The sequence below is a fragment of the Gadus morhua genome, chromosome 1, assembly GCF_902167405.1.
Source record: "Gadus morhua chromosome 1, gadMor3.0, whole genome shotgun sequence".
NCBI classification, from domain to species: domain Eukaryota; kingdom Metazoa; phylum Chordata; class Actinopteri; order Gadiformes; family Gadidae; genus Gadus; species Gadus morhua.
Genome location: NC_044048.1, coordinates 17,457,779 through 17,475,552, shown reverse-complemented (window position 1 = coordinate 17,475,552; position 17,774 = coordinate 17,457,779). Strand labels below are relative to the sequence as shown.

The 17,774-nt window shown below is 40.2% G+C and overlaps 2 protein-coding genes across 2 annotated transcripts; one reads left to right on the top strand and one right to left on the bottom strand.

The window, feature by feature from the left end:
* The first annotated feature begins 570 nt into the window (after window positions 1-570).
* Window positions 571-3,297, top strand: mtg2 (mitochondrial ribosome-associated GTPase 2). Its single transcript, XM_030357025.1, has 6 exons — window positions 571-1,062; window positions 1,155-1,302; window positions 1,464-1,579; window positions 1,681-1,899; window positions 2,133-2,271; window positions 2,362-3,297. Exons 1-6 carry the CDS (start codon window positions 832-834, stop codon window positions 2,733-2,735), a joined length of 1,227 nt encoding a protein of 408 aa, XP_030212885.1. The 5' UTR covers window positions 571-831; the 3' UTR covers window positions 2,736-3,297.
* Window positions 3,298-9,063: 5,766 nt separating this feature from the next.
* Window positions 9,064-17,180, bottom strand: LOC115544124 (cadherin-like protein 26). Its single transcript, XM_030356954.1, has 19 exons — window positions 17,029-17,180; window positions 15,950-16,069; window positions 15,697-15,843; window positions 15,394-15,538; window positions 15,060-15,232; window positions 14,801-14,932; window positions 14,494-14,676; window positions 12,988-13,295; window positions 12,674-12,816; window positions 12,343-12,573; window positions 11,967-12,203; window positions 11,723-11,841; window positions 11,547-11,618; window positions 11,190-11,234; window positions 11,015-11,056; window positions 10,858-10,899; window positions 10,733-10,753; window positions 10,536-10,604; window positions 9,064-10,428 (listed from the first exon to the last, which is right to left on the bottom strand). The coding sequence occupies exons 1-19, from the start codon at window positions 17,062-17,064 to the stop codon at window positions 10,222-10,224; spliced, it is 2,472 nt and encodes an 823-aa protein (XP_030212814.1). The 5' UTR covers window positions 17,065-17,180; the 3' UTR covers window positions 9,064-10,221.
* Window positions 17,181-17,774: the final 594 nt, after the last annotated feature.

Below are 17,774 nucleotides of genomic sequence, written 5' to 3'. Positions count from 1 at the left end.
ACAAGGCCTCTAGACGTGTACCTCCGTCAAAAACCCTTAAAGTTTGTCTTCCCATGATCATTCGCTATCACTTCTTTGCTGCCAAGAAGTGTCCTTAAATAAGTAATACTTTATCGGTATGTATGTTCTCGTAAATGTAGAAAAGTAAATGTTTGCATTATCTAGGGAAGCATACAAATTTATACATTTAACATATTGCCCATTTGTTCTACATTAACCTAAACATTTAATTAGAATTGTTGTTGTATAACAGCCTTTAACAGGCACAAGCACATTAGACTTATTACAATATTTAGAATTTTGAGTTATATATTGCATTATCTATCTATTTGTATACCTAGGTTTCTTAATGTGGTAGGCCTATGTGTGTTATGTGTAAAACAAGCTTTCAATATTGCTGGCCATCTGCCCACACAATTGTCATATGCCGAGGTTATGTTGTTTTAAGAATGATCCATTTGATTCATGAACATTTTCAACATTATCAAGATTTAATTATTTTACAACGCTTTCTGAAATACTATATTTTAATTCTCCACTTCCTGAGAAATATTCAGCAAAACCTTTTCAGACCCTTCAGTGTTTCCGTAGTCGTGTTTTGGGAAACAGCATCTTTGAAACTCTAACTAGGCTGCTATTCTGGATACATAGCTTATCAACATTTCTTAAATTAAACATACGTTACTTTTCTACTTAAGTCAAGATAAAAGTCTTCGCTTTGGTGCCATGTGCAATGTTTGCAAGTGGAACTTTTATTGTGAATTTGAGCTGTTCTCTCTTCTCTGCTCGATAGGTCACATTGGTAGCTAGCTAGCTTTGCTCAATGAGACCATGTTGAAAACATTGTCGAGAAGCTACAATGTGCTTTCAAAAACACTACTACAAGGACGGAAATGTGAACATGAAAGCAGAAGGACCGTGTGGACTCTTTTAAACAACAGCTTTCCACAATCGGCGGTACAGAGGAACGCAATAGAGATCAGAAACCTCAGCACTACAGCTACGTTGTGTGCCAAAGCCCGAGTGGTCGTGAAAAAGAAACCTCTCTCTGAGAAGAAACTGGTATGCTGACATATGTATGCAATATCTAGACGATAACAGCACTTTGTATGTAATGTAATCCTCCAATTTTCTACGATGACATGTTTCCCCAGACACGTTACTTTATTGACTACCGTAATGTGAAGCTGGCGGCTGGGTCAGGTGGGAGAGGAGTCTGCTCCTTCCTCAGTGAACCCCGAAAGGAGTGGGGCGGACCTGATGGAGGGAATGGAGGTGATGGGGGTAACATCATTATCAAAGGTAAAGGGTAGGCCCAGTATAATTGTGATTTAAAAATGCCCATATAATTCATTCAACATTGTACTTGTATGTACATTTTTCATATTCATAATGATATAATATTCATTAATAAATATAGGCTTTGTGTCAAATCTGCCAAAACAAAATGTGTCTGCTTTCAGTTGACCGACTTATGAAGTCATTGGCACAGGTGGTACCACTGTATAAGGGAGAAGATGGCCAATCGGGCGGCAGCAAAAACTGTTATGGTCGGAACGGCAGCATAACCTACATTTTGGTGGGTGTGTGTATTTGCTTCTAAAATGTATCCACACATGCTTCTATTAATATATCGTCTACCTAATGCATTTCCATATCTGTATGTCTCTATGTTTGCAGGTCCCAATCGGCACTGTGGTAAAAGAAGAAGGAACAATGGTAGCAGATCTCTCTCGTCATGGTCAGGAGTATCTTGCAGTGTTCGGTGGAATGGGAGGAAAGGGAAATCGCTTCTTTCTTTCAAATGAAAACCGCGCGCCAATGACGACCACTCCTGGAATACCTGGTCAAGAGAGGCGCTTACAGCTTGAGCTACGCACCATGGCTCATGCTGGGCTGGTAAGCAGTCCATTTTCTGAATTCAAAGTCTTTATAGAACAGATGTGTTACAAGGATTTTGCACAAAAGGGACGTGTTGTTCTAAATTAAGAAAACCACATTGGTACAAGAAGATGACCTATTTACAATAAGTCTCCTACTGCACAACCATGAGTAAGCTCCTTTTGTTTTGTTTTCAGTATGTCATTTTGTTGGTCAGATTATGAACAATAAAACATGTGTAACCCCTTCAGGTTGGGTTTCCAAATGCAGGAAAGTCCTCGCTCCTGAGAGCCATCTCCAACGCCACGCCCGCCGTCGCCGCCTACCCCTTCACCACGCTGAACCCACATGTGGGCATCGTGAAGTACAGGGACCACGAGCAAGTAGCAGGTAAAATGCTTTTCTCACGCTTCCCAGAGACTGGGGTATCTTACACGCTGTCGCTCAGCTAAACAAACGGGTGCTTTTACTCTTGTCCAGTGGCGGACATCCCAGGCATCATCCAGGGGGCGCACCTGAACCGTGGCCTGGGCATCTCGTTCCTGCGTCACATTGAGCGCTGCCGCTTCCTGCTGTTTGTCCTGGACATGTCTTCCCCAGAGCCCTGGACTCACCTGGAGCAGCTGTGCTATGAGCTGGACCAGTATGAGCCGGGTCTGTCTAAACGACCCCAAGCCATCGTAGCCAACAAAATGGACCTGCCCGAGGCCCGGGGCAACCTGGAGGCTCTGAGGAGCCGGGTCACCCAGAGGGTGATCCCTCTGTCGGCGCTCAAGGGACATAACACAGAGGAGCTGATCCTGCATCTCAGAGAGCTGTACGACGGCTATGACGGCCCGGCCACTAGGTGGTAGTAAATACTCTGCTCAGCCTTTCACTGACTTGGTGTTTTATAAGAAGTTATGTCAATTTAAATTATTCAATAAATATTTTTGAAATAAATGAATAAAAAAGGCTTATTTCTGAATTGTTTTCACAGACATGTTCAATGAATGCACAATGAACATGATTTGGGCAACTTAGGGCAGTAGAGTAGAGAAGAGAAGCAAGTGGTTTTGAATGGCTGAAAATTCAAGATGTATCCTTGTTTAGACTAACGTAAAGTAGCTGTGAATAATAAAACGAAAAAAATATTGGTCAATTATGTCAGGGTTATTTTGACATTCAAAGGTTGTTAAAAGTCAAATTTGAGCAATTTGACTTTTAACAAACTTTGACAAGCAATGACCCACAAGCTAGTTTATCGAAAGGGATGGCCCTAGGACCCTTGATTCCATTTAGCATCTAAAGTTATGTAACCGGTCTGCCAAAGTGATAATCACATTTCTGTAACATGAATAATCTATAGATTTATTATGATACAAATGTGTCACTACTGACAATTTGTAAAGAGAATAAACAACTTGCCACATTGCGTATGACTAGTTACTTTATTGTTGCTCAATGATAAAGCTGACTTTTATGAGTATATCAATGCATTTACATGATCTATGTTATTAACTTTGTCCTGACTTTCCAGGCATCCAAATTGCTGTGGTAATGAGATGTATGGCCTAGTGCTCTGAAGATTGCCAGACTTTCTCACACTTAAACCTGTTTTCTGTCCCCACTTAACCCTAACTGACTGTCAGGTAACTTCAATGACAGAGAAGTAGCACGTAAAAAAGGTGGTACAAAATATGGTAACAATAACAAACCTGCTCTGCTTGACTTGAGGCATGGGAGTCATGTGGTTGGAGTCATTCAAGGTTAGAAACAGACTCGTACAACATATAAAGAATGTAGATATAAACCTGTTTCCAGTGTTTGTTTACTATAATCAAGGACTGTCATTGGGTCAGACAATAGAGTTAGATAGTATAACAAAATTAGTTTTTTCGAAGGGTGTAATGACTTTGTTCCGGCAGAGGTTAGAGAGGTCCTTCGACAGCAGAGGCTGAAGATCATGTAAAGTTAATGTTTATATGACCTTACCTCGGCCAGATATGTGAAATCGTATCTTTTCTATGCATGCTATTATGTTTACGGCTGCCAACTGCCAAATTATTTTCCAAAAGAACCACAAAAAAACGTTTCACATGTTGTCAGAAAGCCATCAATGGCAGTAATTAATAAGTAAGTATATGAAAGCATTTATTTTCCATAAAGGAGGGGGTGGGGGGTTAAAAGTAACTACAGGTATTTGTCTAAGAAGTGAATGTCCCCGCTTGGAGGAAATCTCCAGACAGACAAGCTTTCTACCTGCTGTTGCCCCCTCTTGCACTGTCACAGAAATATTATGAGAACATCGCTGTTGTTGTCACGCTACATTGACTGAGGTCGGACACACAGGCGCCACTCGCTGGTGAAAAGACCATTCATTTGTTGCGACAGAGACTTTCATTCAGGTCTATATACAGAGACTGCTTTACATTAAGGGCTATATAGTTTTGTAACCATTTTTTTCAATACATATTTCCTCACTTTTACTGACAAATTATGCTGCCTGGTCGAACAGGTCAAGAAAACGCTGTGATGGATCACCTTGAGTTAGAATTGTAATAAATATATACCAAAAATATAGGATATTTAATTTAACCACACCGATGTGGGCTAAGTTACACTCAAGTTGCAATGCGCTTCTTCGCGCACTATAAGTATTTAATATTACAGACGAACTGAGCGTTCTTGAGACACATCACAATGCTAGAAGAGCATAGCTATTTTCCGATCATTATGGAGGCACCAATTCTGCAAGTGAAAGATTTTGAAGGGCCACCCGTGCATTTCGCTACGGCGGTCTCTGTGTTGTGTTCCTTTGCTCGCAATGGACTAATTAATTACCTCAGCATATTTTTACGGCCTAAATAAGCTGCCAGGCTCAGCCCATGGCTCAGACTCTCTTGTGACACTTTGGTTATACAAGATAGTGTTGGCTCGTTCGTTCGCGAATCGGTTTGAATGAACGAGTCTTTTCGTTCGTTCGTCTCGTTCACCATTCAAATCACCGGAAACCTGACTGAACGAACGAAGGAGTTTCCGGTAGCACTAACTCCACTGAGTCTGACTGACTCAGCGGAGAACCGTGCAATGGCGTGCATTCCATGATGCGATTCTCCGCTACCAGAAACTAGGCTGATTCGCGAACGACTCCTCCACCTAGTTTCCGGTGAATTGATTCACCGGAAACTCGACTGAACTGGGAGGAGTTGTTCGCGAATCGTTTGTTCGTTCAGCCTGGTTTCCGGTAGCGGTAAATCGCATCATGGAATGGACGCCATTGCACGGTTCTCAGCTGAGTCAGTCAGACTCAGTGGAGTTAGTGCTACCGGAAACTCGACTGAACGAACGAACGATTCGCGAACGACTCCTCTTGGCGAACTGAATCACGCGAACTGGGTCATGGAAACGAAACATTAAATCCACCACTAATACAAGACAGCCTTGAAATGAGCGGTGAATAGGCCTCTGAAGAATAAGTCCCGCCTCCTGGGATCCGGTTCCCTCGGTCTAATGTCTATGGGAAATAAAATTGGGTTTTTGATTGATCGTACATAAGAAACTCTGTAGGTGGCGAAGAAGCTGTGCCGCGTTTTGAACTACACACTTTTTCCATCTAGTTTCGACTGGGTTTTTGGATTGTTGGTGCCGTAAAATTATTTTATTTATTACTTTAACGGCACCGACAATCTAAAAACCCATTCCTGAGATGAGTCAAGGGGCGGAACAGGCTTGATCGACCAATTGCTGGCTGCAACCAACAAACTGAATTCAATCAAATGAGAGAGCTAGACCGGTGTGGGTGTCAGGGCTGTGTCCCAATTCAGGGGACGCATCCTTCGAAGGACGAGGTCTATGAAGGTGTGGCCTTCGTAGACCGTGAAGGCCGGGCCGAAGGCCGAACGAACGTTTTTGCCCGTCTGCCCTACGGAGCATTTCAAGTTTGCGTAACAAGCCGTCAACACCCTTTACCTTGCGTGATGACGCGCCGCTCCTGTCACCTAGCAACCCTGACAGCTGCGGTTAGAACCGGACAGCGGAGGACAAATATGGAGCCGTTTTATACAACCCATTCAGAGATGTCCACTTTCACTTAGATGTCCACTTCTTACTTTATTCTTACTTTTATTTTATTGTATTTTATTCATAATTTTCTATTTTTTATAATCTTTTCTTCTATGCATGTAATTTCTATTTGTACGGAGCACCTGGAACAAAACAATTTCCGATTGTTTTCTGATTCTGATTCTGACTCTGATTCGGTTATATAATAATTATACAAAATATAACGTTAATTAGTTTAGCGTTATATGGTTTCGTGTTAATGAAATTGAACTTTGACAATACATTTACAAATCTAAAATAGTCCCAACTTTATTTTAATATAAAAAAATGTCGTTTTGTCATTGAATATGTAATTTGCTGCAACTGCCGCTTCCGCTCTCTCTGACTGAAAAAAATCCAACGCGCAATGAATCTTGGGATTCGTTGGGCCGTGAAGGATACATCTGGTGTATCCTTCAAATTATAATATGTCAATGTTCAAATCCAGGAAAAGAAGGCTGCATTTGTCGGCCGCATTTGAAGGAGCCTTCGAAATGGGACAGCCCTTGACGCGTCGCAGTGACGCAATCGCCCTTCGAATGCACCCTTCGAAGGATGCGTCCCGGTGGGCACGCAAGATGGCGACCAAGGCTGACGCTTGTCTACGAGGCTAAGCAAAATTAAAAGCTCTGTCCCATAACAACGACTTTTTGCTTCCCCTATTATGTTCTAAAAGTCTTGTGAACTACAACGTTCCATCTCCCAGCCTTTTAACACCGTAATTCACCCTATTGAAGTTAGTTTGTAGCGTATTTGCCGCAAAGGCTACTACAGCATCATTGCTAATCCAGCATCAGCTAAACTGCCCACGAGTGAGGAGCCTGCACTTTCACAAGCAACATGGAGCCTTCCGATAAAGGAGCAAAACGGAAGGAAAAATAATCAACGCGCCCGACTGATGGTATGGTTTTTGGTGTACCGATTAACTCTCCCAAGACACATGCTAGCTATGCAGCTACAACCTCGACTGCAGCTAACCCCGACCATGGCTATGCTCACGCCCCTGTCCGCAGCTGCGAACAGAGCCCAGATGCTATGCCGTTGCCAGATTCTGACCCCAATACACCAGTCAAGCCAAAAGGAAAAAAGCAGAGAGCAGAAAGGTCTCTGCATGAGTTACAGAACATCATCGTTGGGATAATCTCAACAAAAATTAATGAGCGGCAGATAACCTTGAAAGCATGATTAACCATAACACAGTGAGCACTGACGCCCTGAAGAAGTCTATTGACTTTGCATTTGTGGAGGTTGATTCTTTGAGGACCGATATGAAGGTGGTTAAAACTACTACTGAAAAAAATTAGCAGAAACTGTCAGAGTTAGAAGTCAAACTCAATGACGCTGAAAGATACCAACGAAGATGGAACCTCAGGCTCCATGGCGTCCCGGAGGAGTAACAGGAGGACATCAAGGCCAAAGTCATCAACATCTGCTGCTCCACGGTGCCTGACGCCCATGAAAAGATCATAGAGGACATCGACATCGTTCACCGGCTTGGCAGGTACCAGGAAAATATGAGGAGATCCAGAACGACCATCATCCGCTTCACAAACAGATCCACGCGGGACCTCCTGTGGAAGACGGCGAAGACCTGCGAATACCTTACAAAGAATAAGTTGACGTTTGCCGAAGATCTGACTTCTGCGGACAAAACTTTACGAGACAAACTGTGGCCCATAATAGAAGCTGCGAAGAAGGAAGGGAAAAAAGCACACTTTGCAGGCGTTCTTGTGATAATCGATGGAAAGGAGGTACGTCCATCTTTGCCCCCAAAATAAACACGTCCGGCCGGTCTCAAATGGACACATCCTCCTAAGATGATGCATACCTTAAACTAATTACACCACTCCTCCTGTTTTCACCTAAGTGCTGAGCATTTATTACCTTTTGTGGGTAAGGCTTATTTTTTCTCTTTCTTACTGTTAAAAGGTTCGGGAGATTGTTTAACACTGTTACTTAGAATATATTTTCTATTATTAAGGGATAGAAATTGTTCGCTGTAATTTCATAGCACCTTTCATTGTTATACTGTCTTTTTCTGTTTTTTCTCTTAATGCCAGGGGGTTGAGACAGAATGTTAAACGAAAGGCTTTATCCTTATTTACAAAGCAGCAAAAAACTGACTTTTCTTTTTCCAGGAAACGCATTCAGTTATAGATGATGCATCTTTATGGAAAGCACAATGGGGTTATGACATTTGGTTCTTGAATGGTACAGAAAGAGCAGCTGGTGCTGCTACTTTAAAGAACTGTTTCGATGGGAATATTTTACATTCTAAGGATGACCCAAATGGTCATTACTTTATTTTGATTGTTGACATAAATGATACTATAATTTTACTCGTCAATATCCATGGGTATAATTCAAAACAAGAGAATGACATTTTATTTGATGATTTGGAAATCCACATTTTACATTGGTTGTCGAAATATCCAAATTTATTAATATTAATGGGAGAAAAGAATCCTGGAATGAGTTCATATACTTGGAGTAATAAGGCTTGTACTAGTTTATCACGAATAGATTTCTGGCTGATTTCCAACTGTTTAGACAATAATGACATTAAGGTCAATATTCTTACAACACCCCTAACTGATCACAAAGCTATCTCAATAAATACTTCACTGAACAATTACAACAATATTTCGCAGAGAATGGGCAGTGTTTCCCACACATTGACGAGACTATGGTACCCCGCCATAGTCTAATTTCGGCCGCCATAGTCTCTGCGTGCACATGAATTATTATTATTATTATAATTTTTTTTTTTTTTTTTTGCTCAGACGAAGTTCGTGTCGCTCTCATTGGGAAAAAAAAATCGCCACATACACCCCCCCCCCCCCCCCCCCCCCCCCCCCCCCCCCCCGTCAACAATCGCTCCATTTATATATAACCCAAGTATATGCATCAATAATTTGTACATTAGATTATTATTCATAGATTAGAAAACAAATAATAGTTAATACTTGGGACTAACATGGGAATGAATGAAACGCGCATGCGCATTTAAAAGAAAGAGTTTACAGGAAGTGCGTCATTATCGCGCATCTAGGACCCCGAGTTGATCTGGCAGCCGAGTCAATCTGACACCCACACCGGTTGAAGTCACACTTTTTTTATTTTTTTTTATGAAAGTTTCTTTGTATACAAATATGATTATAGGCTGAATAAGACATTCGACTTTTACATACTTTTTGTTTTGTTTTGCACAGGTTATCAGGGGCTCTAAGCCTAATTATCATCTAGTTAACAGGGTAAAAAAACTTAAATTCCTCCTAAAAAACAGACCCACTAGCAGAGTAAAGAAATTATGAAATGATGATGAAAAATTGTCACTTTGGGGCTCCCCAGCTATATTGTAATTTGCCATGCGCCCCATTTACCACAATCTCACAACACAGACAGGACTAATTGTTGCTAAGATTCCATACTTGGCAACATATGCATTACATTCAGATGCTTTTTTACACAGTTGCTTACAATAATAGCCCATAATAAATAACAAACCTACAACCAAAATTAAAGTCCAGCTACAAAAAAGAGCTTTATGACCAAGTGGCAAAAAGAAGCAACAACTTAAAATATTATAAGTATAGTTATCTCTGTTTTTCTGAAATACATAGATAATATCAAGGTTTCGATCAGATAAGTGCAGGCCACCATCTTGGTACTTCCTGACCAAAAATGCTAGAATAACCATGCAACCAGTGTTGTTTATTGTTAATGTTATGGTGAAATGCATCAAGATAGTTCCAAGAAATGTGTGAACTTGTGTGAACCCACTTAGTTCCAGAGATTAAGAGGCAGACAAGGCAGTCAAATTAATTTCAATAAATCATGTTCACGCGACAGGAAAGCACACAGAGCTTTACACTAAATAAATGTACACTACACAAAAAATAGACATATATTTCAGTACATATATCTTAGTGATTTAAGTCATTCCACTTGGTGGAATTTGGCAGTCTAAGAAAAACTACAAAGTTGTCACACTATGTTTAACAAACTATGTTAAACTTCTTTAATCTTACTTGACCAAATATTTCAAACAAATATTTGAAAGTAATGAATTCAATAAAGCAGTGTATTACACACTGTTGTTCACCTTGGGCCGTTGGAGTTAATTAATTATTAAGTAATTTAGTCAAATATTTACCTCGAAGTTTGTCCGTTGGCTCCGATACCAGGGTGTTATGTGTGTGGGTGTGGGTGGGTGTAAATGCGTCTATGCATGCATCTGTGTGCTCACGTACATGTTTACGAGGATTTAATTTCGGGGCTGCAGAGGGAGGCCAGCGTGTTGAATTTTGTGTCCAGGTACTGCAGCATGTCTGGGTGGAAGGGGACCTCCTGGATGGGGATGGTCTCCAGCGGTTGGCTGCTGTCTGGGTGGTCCTCCTCACCGTACAGGTGAGGGGCGTAATCTCCCAACTCCTCCCCTGGGGCCTGGAGGATCCCGACTCTCTGCACACAGACGGCCAAAGCATGTTGTAACCAATCAATCAAGACAGCGCTTCATAAGTGTCAACATGTAATATATTTATATATTTTTTAATTTCTATCATTATTACCCTCTCTATGAATTGTTGCAGGAAGTTGCGTTGCTCTAAAATGTCTTCCAAAGCAGCATGATGTTCGCCCTGCATGGGAAGAAATATGACCATGTTGTGAAAGGTGTCAGAAAAACAGGAATGCCAAATAATGGATTTTGTTTGATGCAAACATTAATTAAATAAGATGGTTATTTTATTTATTCATTAGTACATACGTTTGTTCTTCTCATGGAAGACTGGAGAAATAGAAAATTATATTATATTAGGAGAAAGGTTAACGCGTTGTTTTTCATGCCAAAACATGATAATAAAGTGGTTATTTATATTTATTTGTACATACGTTTATCCTAGTTGAGCCATTTTGAGCTCCCCCCATGAAAGACTGAAGAAAGAAGAAGAAATAAAGAAATATTATGAGAAAATTTGCATGAACAGTTTTTCATGCCAAAATGGGATAATACACAAAAAAGTCAGTGCATTTCATTGTGTTTACATACGTTTGCACTTGTATAGCCATTGTGAGTGTCGCAAAAGGAAGTCTGGAACAAAATAAGATTTTGTGAAATATTATGATAATGTAGCAATAAATGTATTTGTACTTTATTATGAAAATGCATAATTAAATTAGATAATAGCAGAGATTGTTCTTTTATGTATTTATTTTTTACGTACGTTCAACTTTGGAAAGACATCGTTATCCAAATCAGCAGTCTGGAACTAAATAAAAATTATAAAATAGTACAAGAAAAAAATATTCAATGTGGATATCATGCATAATAACGGTACAGTAACGGTAAATGTGGACAGGTTTATTTAATTATTTTTCATTAATTTGTCCTTGTAAAACAATGATCAGTTACAAATTTGGATACCTAGAACAAAAGATAAACCCTTATTAAATATTATCAGAAAAGTGAACCTACATTTATTGTATGCAGCCATGAGATTTGAGACTCCGTGAGACTTAATGGAGCCCAGGGCTCTATTGAACAACAGTATTAGTCATAAATAATCGTGCAAATAAATGACCTGGTAGCCAATGTCGTGCACGCAAGTCCTCTGGATCCTGTCCTCCCTCTCGTGTAAGGCTTTCAATGACATCTGTCAATATAATAGGATGTTTTTGTTCATGACTCACATTCATATTAAAACACTTACATTCTTGTTAATCCTTAACTAATTTGTGTTGTGTGAAGTATTTTAACCTTGCAGTCGCTTCCCCGCTGCTCTGAGTTTGAGCAAATCAGGTTTTGTTCGGTCCCTTCATCTGGCATGAGCATAACCTCTTTCTTGCACGATAGTAGAAGCCCCAAAAGCAATATACCTGAGATAGAACACAACAACAACAACAACAACAACAACAAGAACCACATGGCAAACATTAGTATCACATCAGTCAGTCTTGAAGTGCAGTAGTGTAATAGCAGTCTCTCTCTTTTTATTTTTTACCTAGTAGGAGAAGAATGGCAATAAACCCTATCGGAGCGGCTCCGCTGAAACCGATGGAGCTGGAGAGTTGGCGTTCCAGACAGTTGGGCATACCCCCGATGTTGGTAGCCGCGCATTCACACACAATCACGGTGACGTTGTGCAGAGCAGAGTTGTCCTGCTGATCAGACACCTTCAGCTGAACCACATGCTGCCCGGTGGGGATCCGGTCCTCTCGGAAGAGGTTGACCGAGTACCCTGTAACACGGCCGGGGGGAACCAGGAGAGGACGGGCGCCGGTTCACACGCTGAACTCTACGGATTCTCTTTTTATGTCTTCAAACATGCCTTTTTTTAATTGTACATTTTCATATGCTCATGGGAGGGGTGCAGTTACCATATTCAGGCTCAATCCTCCACTTGTCCTTCACGTCTCCGAGGAGTTTGAAGGTAAAGGGCCCGGCGAAGGGCTCCACATCACGATCGAAGGCAGTGATGTTTGCTTTGGAATCCGCGTCGTTATCGGAGATGCATATTCCAATCGATGTGGCGTCCAGTAGGGGAGTGTTGTCATTTCGGTCTCTCAGGTGTATGAACAGGGTTCCGGTTCCAGTTGCCGGAGGCTCACCTGTGAATCATAGAGAAAAACAAAACAACCAATAGATCTTCGGATTTGCTTACAGTTTGGATGGTGGCATTTTATTGGACACAACTTCAAAGGTTCGTACCGTCGTCAACAGCTATCACAGTGACTGTATAGATATCTTTTTTAACATCAGATGATTCTCTGTCTAATGTTTTGACTGTTGATATGACACCGTTCTTTGGATCCACAGTCACCCATTTGGCAGGATCCTCTCCTTTGAAATAACTGGAAGACATAGGATATTGTCAGTAAGTTGTTTAGTAATTAATCATCAATATTTTATCCTCATTCAAAAAGTAGCAAAAGCTCCTAGTATTAAGACATGCAAGGGGTCTCTCAAGAATGAATTTTCCTATATGTGGGTATAGAAATAGAGGATGTATGTTTCAAACTCACCGAATCTTGTTTCCATGTGCCACATCCCTGTCAACCGCTGTCATAGCCCCTAGATTATACCCAACAGAAATGTCCTCATACACCGTCACTGTTTTGTTCTTGGGCTTGAATACGGGTGGGCTGTTCACATCTAAAACATTCACCATTACAACCTTTGTGGACAGCTCAGGCTTCTCATTCGTTGTCAACACTTTCCAATGACCAATGCTGTTTACATTCTTGTTCACAACCTTGCAAGAAAAATATTTCCCATAATTCTCCACACTAATGGTCAAGTTCAAAAGCGATTGGTCCTCGTAGTCCAAGGGCTGTGAGAAAAAAAACGAGGAAAGAATGGATTAAGGTGTTGTAGGTAAGATTCTAGACCTGTAAGGTTGAGAGTTTTACAACTCAACAGATTCATGATTTCTTTACATCAGCAAAGCTCCATAATAGAAAAAGGTAGCAGATGGTTTATATTTACTACAAAGGAGCACTTTGTGGAAATCTATATCTGTGTATTCAATCCTTTGTCACATATGGCAACACATTTTGGGTAGTGAACAAAGGTAGAGCATGGCTAAGTGTGGCTCAAGCAAGGCCTTCCATGGATCAGCTGGACTGCCCTATACATGCCCTGTTGCCTCCAGAAGCATAGCAGATGGATGGATTGATAATAAGGCATTTGATATGCTAGTAGTTTATGTAGTGGTTTAAGAATTGGTATGTCTTTGCCTTACCAATTGGTGTTGCGACTCATCACACAACCAATGTGATGAACAAATTCTATCACATCTTTGTTTCAGCGATCAAAAATACCTTTAAATACCCCTCAGTTTCAGTTCTATAATCAGGCAGTATTGTTTACACTTCAATGTAAACAAAGTGTAAACAAAGATATTTCAATGTCTTTCAGGGCCTTCTGCTGTATGCGAACATTGCACATGCTAAACAGCACCTTATATTTAACTGTTTTTGTTTAACTAAATTCTGCTCTTTGTACAGATATTTTTAGTAGTTTAGTTTATTTATCTACTTTTATTTTAAGCATATTTTGTGTGAAGGGAACTTGCAAATCAAGAATTTCATTGCCCAGTGTAAACTATGTTTCCATTGTGTATATGACAATAAACAATCTTGTATCTTGTATCTTGTACAATGTTCAAGCTGGCAGCTCGAAGTACACACACTTCCGTCCAATGTTTTTTTTCCGGCCAAGCTGTGAATGAATTATATTCTGTGCACTTGAATCCTGTATATGCAGCATTCTTCTTGCACATTTGTGGATGTATGCAGCTCTGTGTGCACATAGTTTAATCTAATAGATTTGTGCTTCTAACAACATCTTAATAATTGCTAAATAAACATGTCATTACATTCCATACTAAATCATGTTGTAAGCTAAACAACAACATTCTCTCTATGCCGGTAAATGATTGGGTAGAGATCTGGGGCAACATTGTGTCACACTCTGCACTTAAAAAAACAAACAATGTATTAGAAATCTATACTTAAAAAGCAAAATACCTTTATCACGGACAAGACCCCTTCATTTGTCTCTGGATCTGTGACGATTCTGAAGTTTACACCACTTTTTCCATGGATGACATAATTGACCTTCCAGGCATCTGTGCCCTTGGTGTCTCTGTCCGTCGCTTGCATGCGTAAAACCTCCACGCCTACTATCCCTTCTTCCAGAGTTGCACTTTGCTGAGATTTATAAATGTTTGACAAATCAAACAATAAAAATTATAACATATACTGTATATTATATGTAACACAACCATTGAACTTTGACTCCACAAGGGGGGCATAGGAAAGAGAACCTGCTGACCGAGGGCCCTGTGAAGACGGGAAGGTGGTTGTTTTCGTCATCGATATTGACGACCACGGTGCAGGTGCTTGACAGCTGAATCGCTTCCCCGTGGTCTTTCACCTCCACCAGGATAGTGTACGTCTTTGATTTCTGAGTGTCGGAAAAAAGAGTTGGTCCAAAACATGTCTGTTTGTTTGTCTTTTTCTTGCATGATAAAAGAAAAAATGATTTTTTTTTTTAAAAACCCTGATATAATGACATACTAAACGTCTATCACCTCATAGTCCAGACACCCTCTAAATGAGATGTTTCCATAACCACTGTTCTTTTCCATGTAGAATTCCAGGTCAGAGGGCTCTGGGGTGACGGACACAATCTTGAAGCCAAACGTGCCATTCTTGCTGTTTCTGTTGTCTAAATCCGTGGCAGAGACAACCATCACATATGAACCTAGCCAAATTGGGAGAAAGAAGAAATGTGTTTAAACTGCCCAACCATATATATATATAGGCCTATATATATATATATATATATATAGAAATGGAGGTTATATATTGTAATTATGTAATGCAATGTATATCATCTTTACATGTAATACAGAATGTATTTACCTTGTGGGGCTGACTCTTTCATATGGACCATATAATACGTTTGTGTAAAAGTAGGAACATTGTCATTTACGTCCAAGATTTGCACCTCAACAGAAAGTTTGGTGTCCACGACGTCTGTAACTCTGTCGACTGCCTCAAATTTCAACTGAAATTAAAAAAAAAAGTAGGCCTATGTATATATATATATATATATATATATATATATATATATATATAAACATATGCAAAGTTTTCTTGCCACATATTGATGTCCTAAATAAGAACACATATCAAAAAATAAGCACTTTATGAATTGAAACAAACCATAAGTCTTTGGTTTTTCTCATAGTCCAATTTGCCGAGCACGGTGATAATCCCTGTGTTTGGGTCAATTTTCAGTTTCCCCTTGGGCTCCTCATCGACTCCTTGACCATGCAGCTTCATAAGTGTGAACTTATTCTCCAGTTCAATCTGAGGAAGGTGTCAAATCAGCAGAAAATATGAATGTCTCACAGTCACTGCATCACTGTGCTCAAAAAAGAAAGTAGCCTATTGTGTTAACATCCATTTTACTCACTTTGCCGAGTACATACGGATGAGTTCCACTGTATTCCTCTTCGATTGAAAAGGTATCTATTATCCAGGTTCTTTTCTGCCGATGCAAAATATCTGACGATGAATAGTTTATTCCTAGAAACTAAAACAAAAGCATTGTCAATCGGGGCTCTCAATTCACACACGCATTTCAACCCATGCACACGCTCACACGCAGAGAAATTACCAGGATAGCCCCCACCAATTTGCGCCGCTATTTAACAGTGGAACAGCAATCAAATGGGTTCCCCGTACGTAGGGTGACCAGACGTCTTATTTTTTCAAAATCGTCCGGGATTTTATTAAAGGCTCATACATGTTCACATTCAATTTGAGTTGCGTTTCTCTGGGTAGTTCACAAACGAGTTAGGCTACGCCCTCTCCTACTCCGTTCTGTTCTCTTTGCATTGGCAGAAGTGACTTTAGAGTTACCGTCATGTTTTGTATTTTTTTTTTACCATTATTGTTTCTTAGGGACAAACATTAACAAATTTCTCCTACAGGGGATTGATAAAGTTGTTTCTATTGAACAGAAAGAAACACTTGGTCATATGTTACACACATTTTACCACAGCATGGCCAACTGAATGCCACAGATATATTTTAAGCATTGGACTGCTTGCCACATAATTATATAAATATTTTTTGCATGTTTGCAATGTTTACAAGTTCAGGGAAAAGTATATGCCTCTACTGGTTTTGCTTAGGCCAATAGCCTTTTGAGGCAGTGTAGATTATGATTTCTAACGTTAAGGGCCAATAATGCTTATTATCATACATTAGTCACCATGTCCTTATGGCACCGCATTTGTATGCAGTCAAATGTTAATATACTAGAGGTTTGCGGTGGGTTAAACGACGTCTGGCTGGGCTCAAAACATACGCAACTAGATATGCAAGAGCATTCCTGAGGAAACTATGTACAATGTTTTAATGCGCTTGAATGCCCTCCACCGTGCCATGGATGAACTGGAATGCATATTATAAAAAGCAACGAATGAGCAGTGTATAAACTGTATGCAAGTTATTGAACATACTAAGGAACAGACTCGACAACCTTACCAGGATGACGAGGAAGCTGGAAGATATTGTGTCCATGTTGAGAGTACAGCAGAACAGCACTAAAGCTTGCTTTGTCTGTGTCTTTGTAAAAAATAAGCAAAGATATATGAGCTGCAGAATATATTCACATGGGAGGAGCAAATAAAAAAAAAAAAAATGAAAGGATGGCTTGTGTGTGTGTGTGTGTGTGTGTGTGTGTGTGTGTGTGTGTGTGTGTGTGTGTGTGTGTGTGTGTGTGTGTGTGTGTGTGTGTGTGTGTGTGTGTGTGTGTGTGTGTGTGTGTGCGTGCGCGCGCGCGTGTGTGTGTGTGTGTGTGTCCTGTTGGTTTCATGGGAAGTCCCGTAACTGTTGGCAGAGAGCAGTTGTTTTTACTGGTCCATGCTGGTGCTGGTAATCTCCTGTATCTGACATATGTCACGCTTTAAATCCTACAGCAGGGAGCACCAGAAAAGAGTGGAACCATACCGAACCATACTGGTAATTGTATTACCAATACATGCAATACATTTAATCTATGACTTGAGTGATTCCTGACCAGGAAGTGAAACCAGGAAGTTGCGTGTTTAAAGCAGAGCAGAGGGGCTGACTATTATTTTTATTTGAAACGTGGAAAAAAAGTCACATGAGGCTGTAGAAATGGTGATTTTAAAGAAAACTTAATGTCACTGTAAACATGTCCTGATTCATCCCTCTGACAACAATGTTGATATATTTACAGTACTTAGCAGTAATGTTGAATGAGAGCA

Coding starts and splice junctions, on each gene's coding strand:
- LOC115544124 (XM_030356954.1), bottom strand. CDS start 17,064: ATGGACACAATATCTTCCAGCTTCCTCGTCATCCTG. Junction 11,057..11,189: donor ATGTCTTTCCAAAGTTGAAC/GTACGTAAAAAA, acceptor ATTTTGTTCCAG/ACTTCCTTTTGCGACACTCA. Junction 10,754..10,857: donor ATGGCTCAACTAGGATAAAC/GTATGTACAAAT, acceptor CTATTTCTCCAG/TCTTCCATGAGAAGAACAAA.
- mtg2 (XM_030357025.1), top strand. CDS start 832: ATGTTGAAAACATTGTCGAGAAGCTACAATGTGCTTTCAAAAACACTA. Junction 1,580..1,680: donor GCAGCATAACCTACATTTTG/GTGGGTGTGTGT, acceptor CTATGTTTGCAG/GTCCCAATCGGCACTGTGGT. Junction 2,272..2,361: donor GGACCACGAGCAAGTAGCAG/GTAAAATGCTTT, acceptor ACTCTTGTCCAG/TGGCGGACATCCCAGGCATC.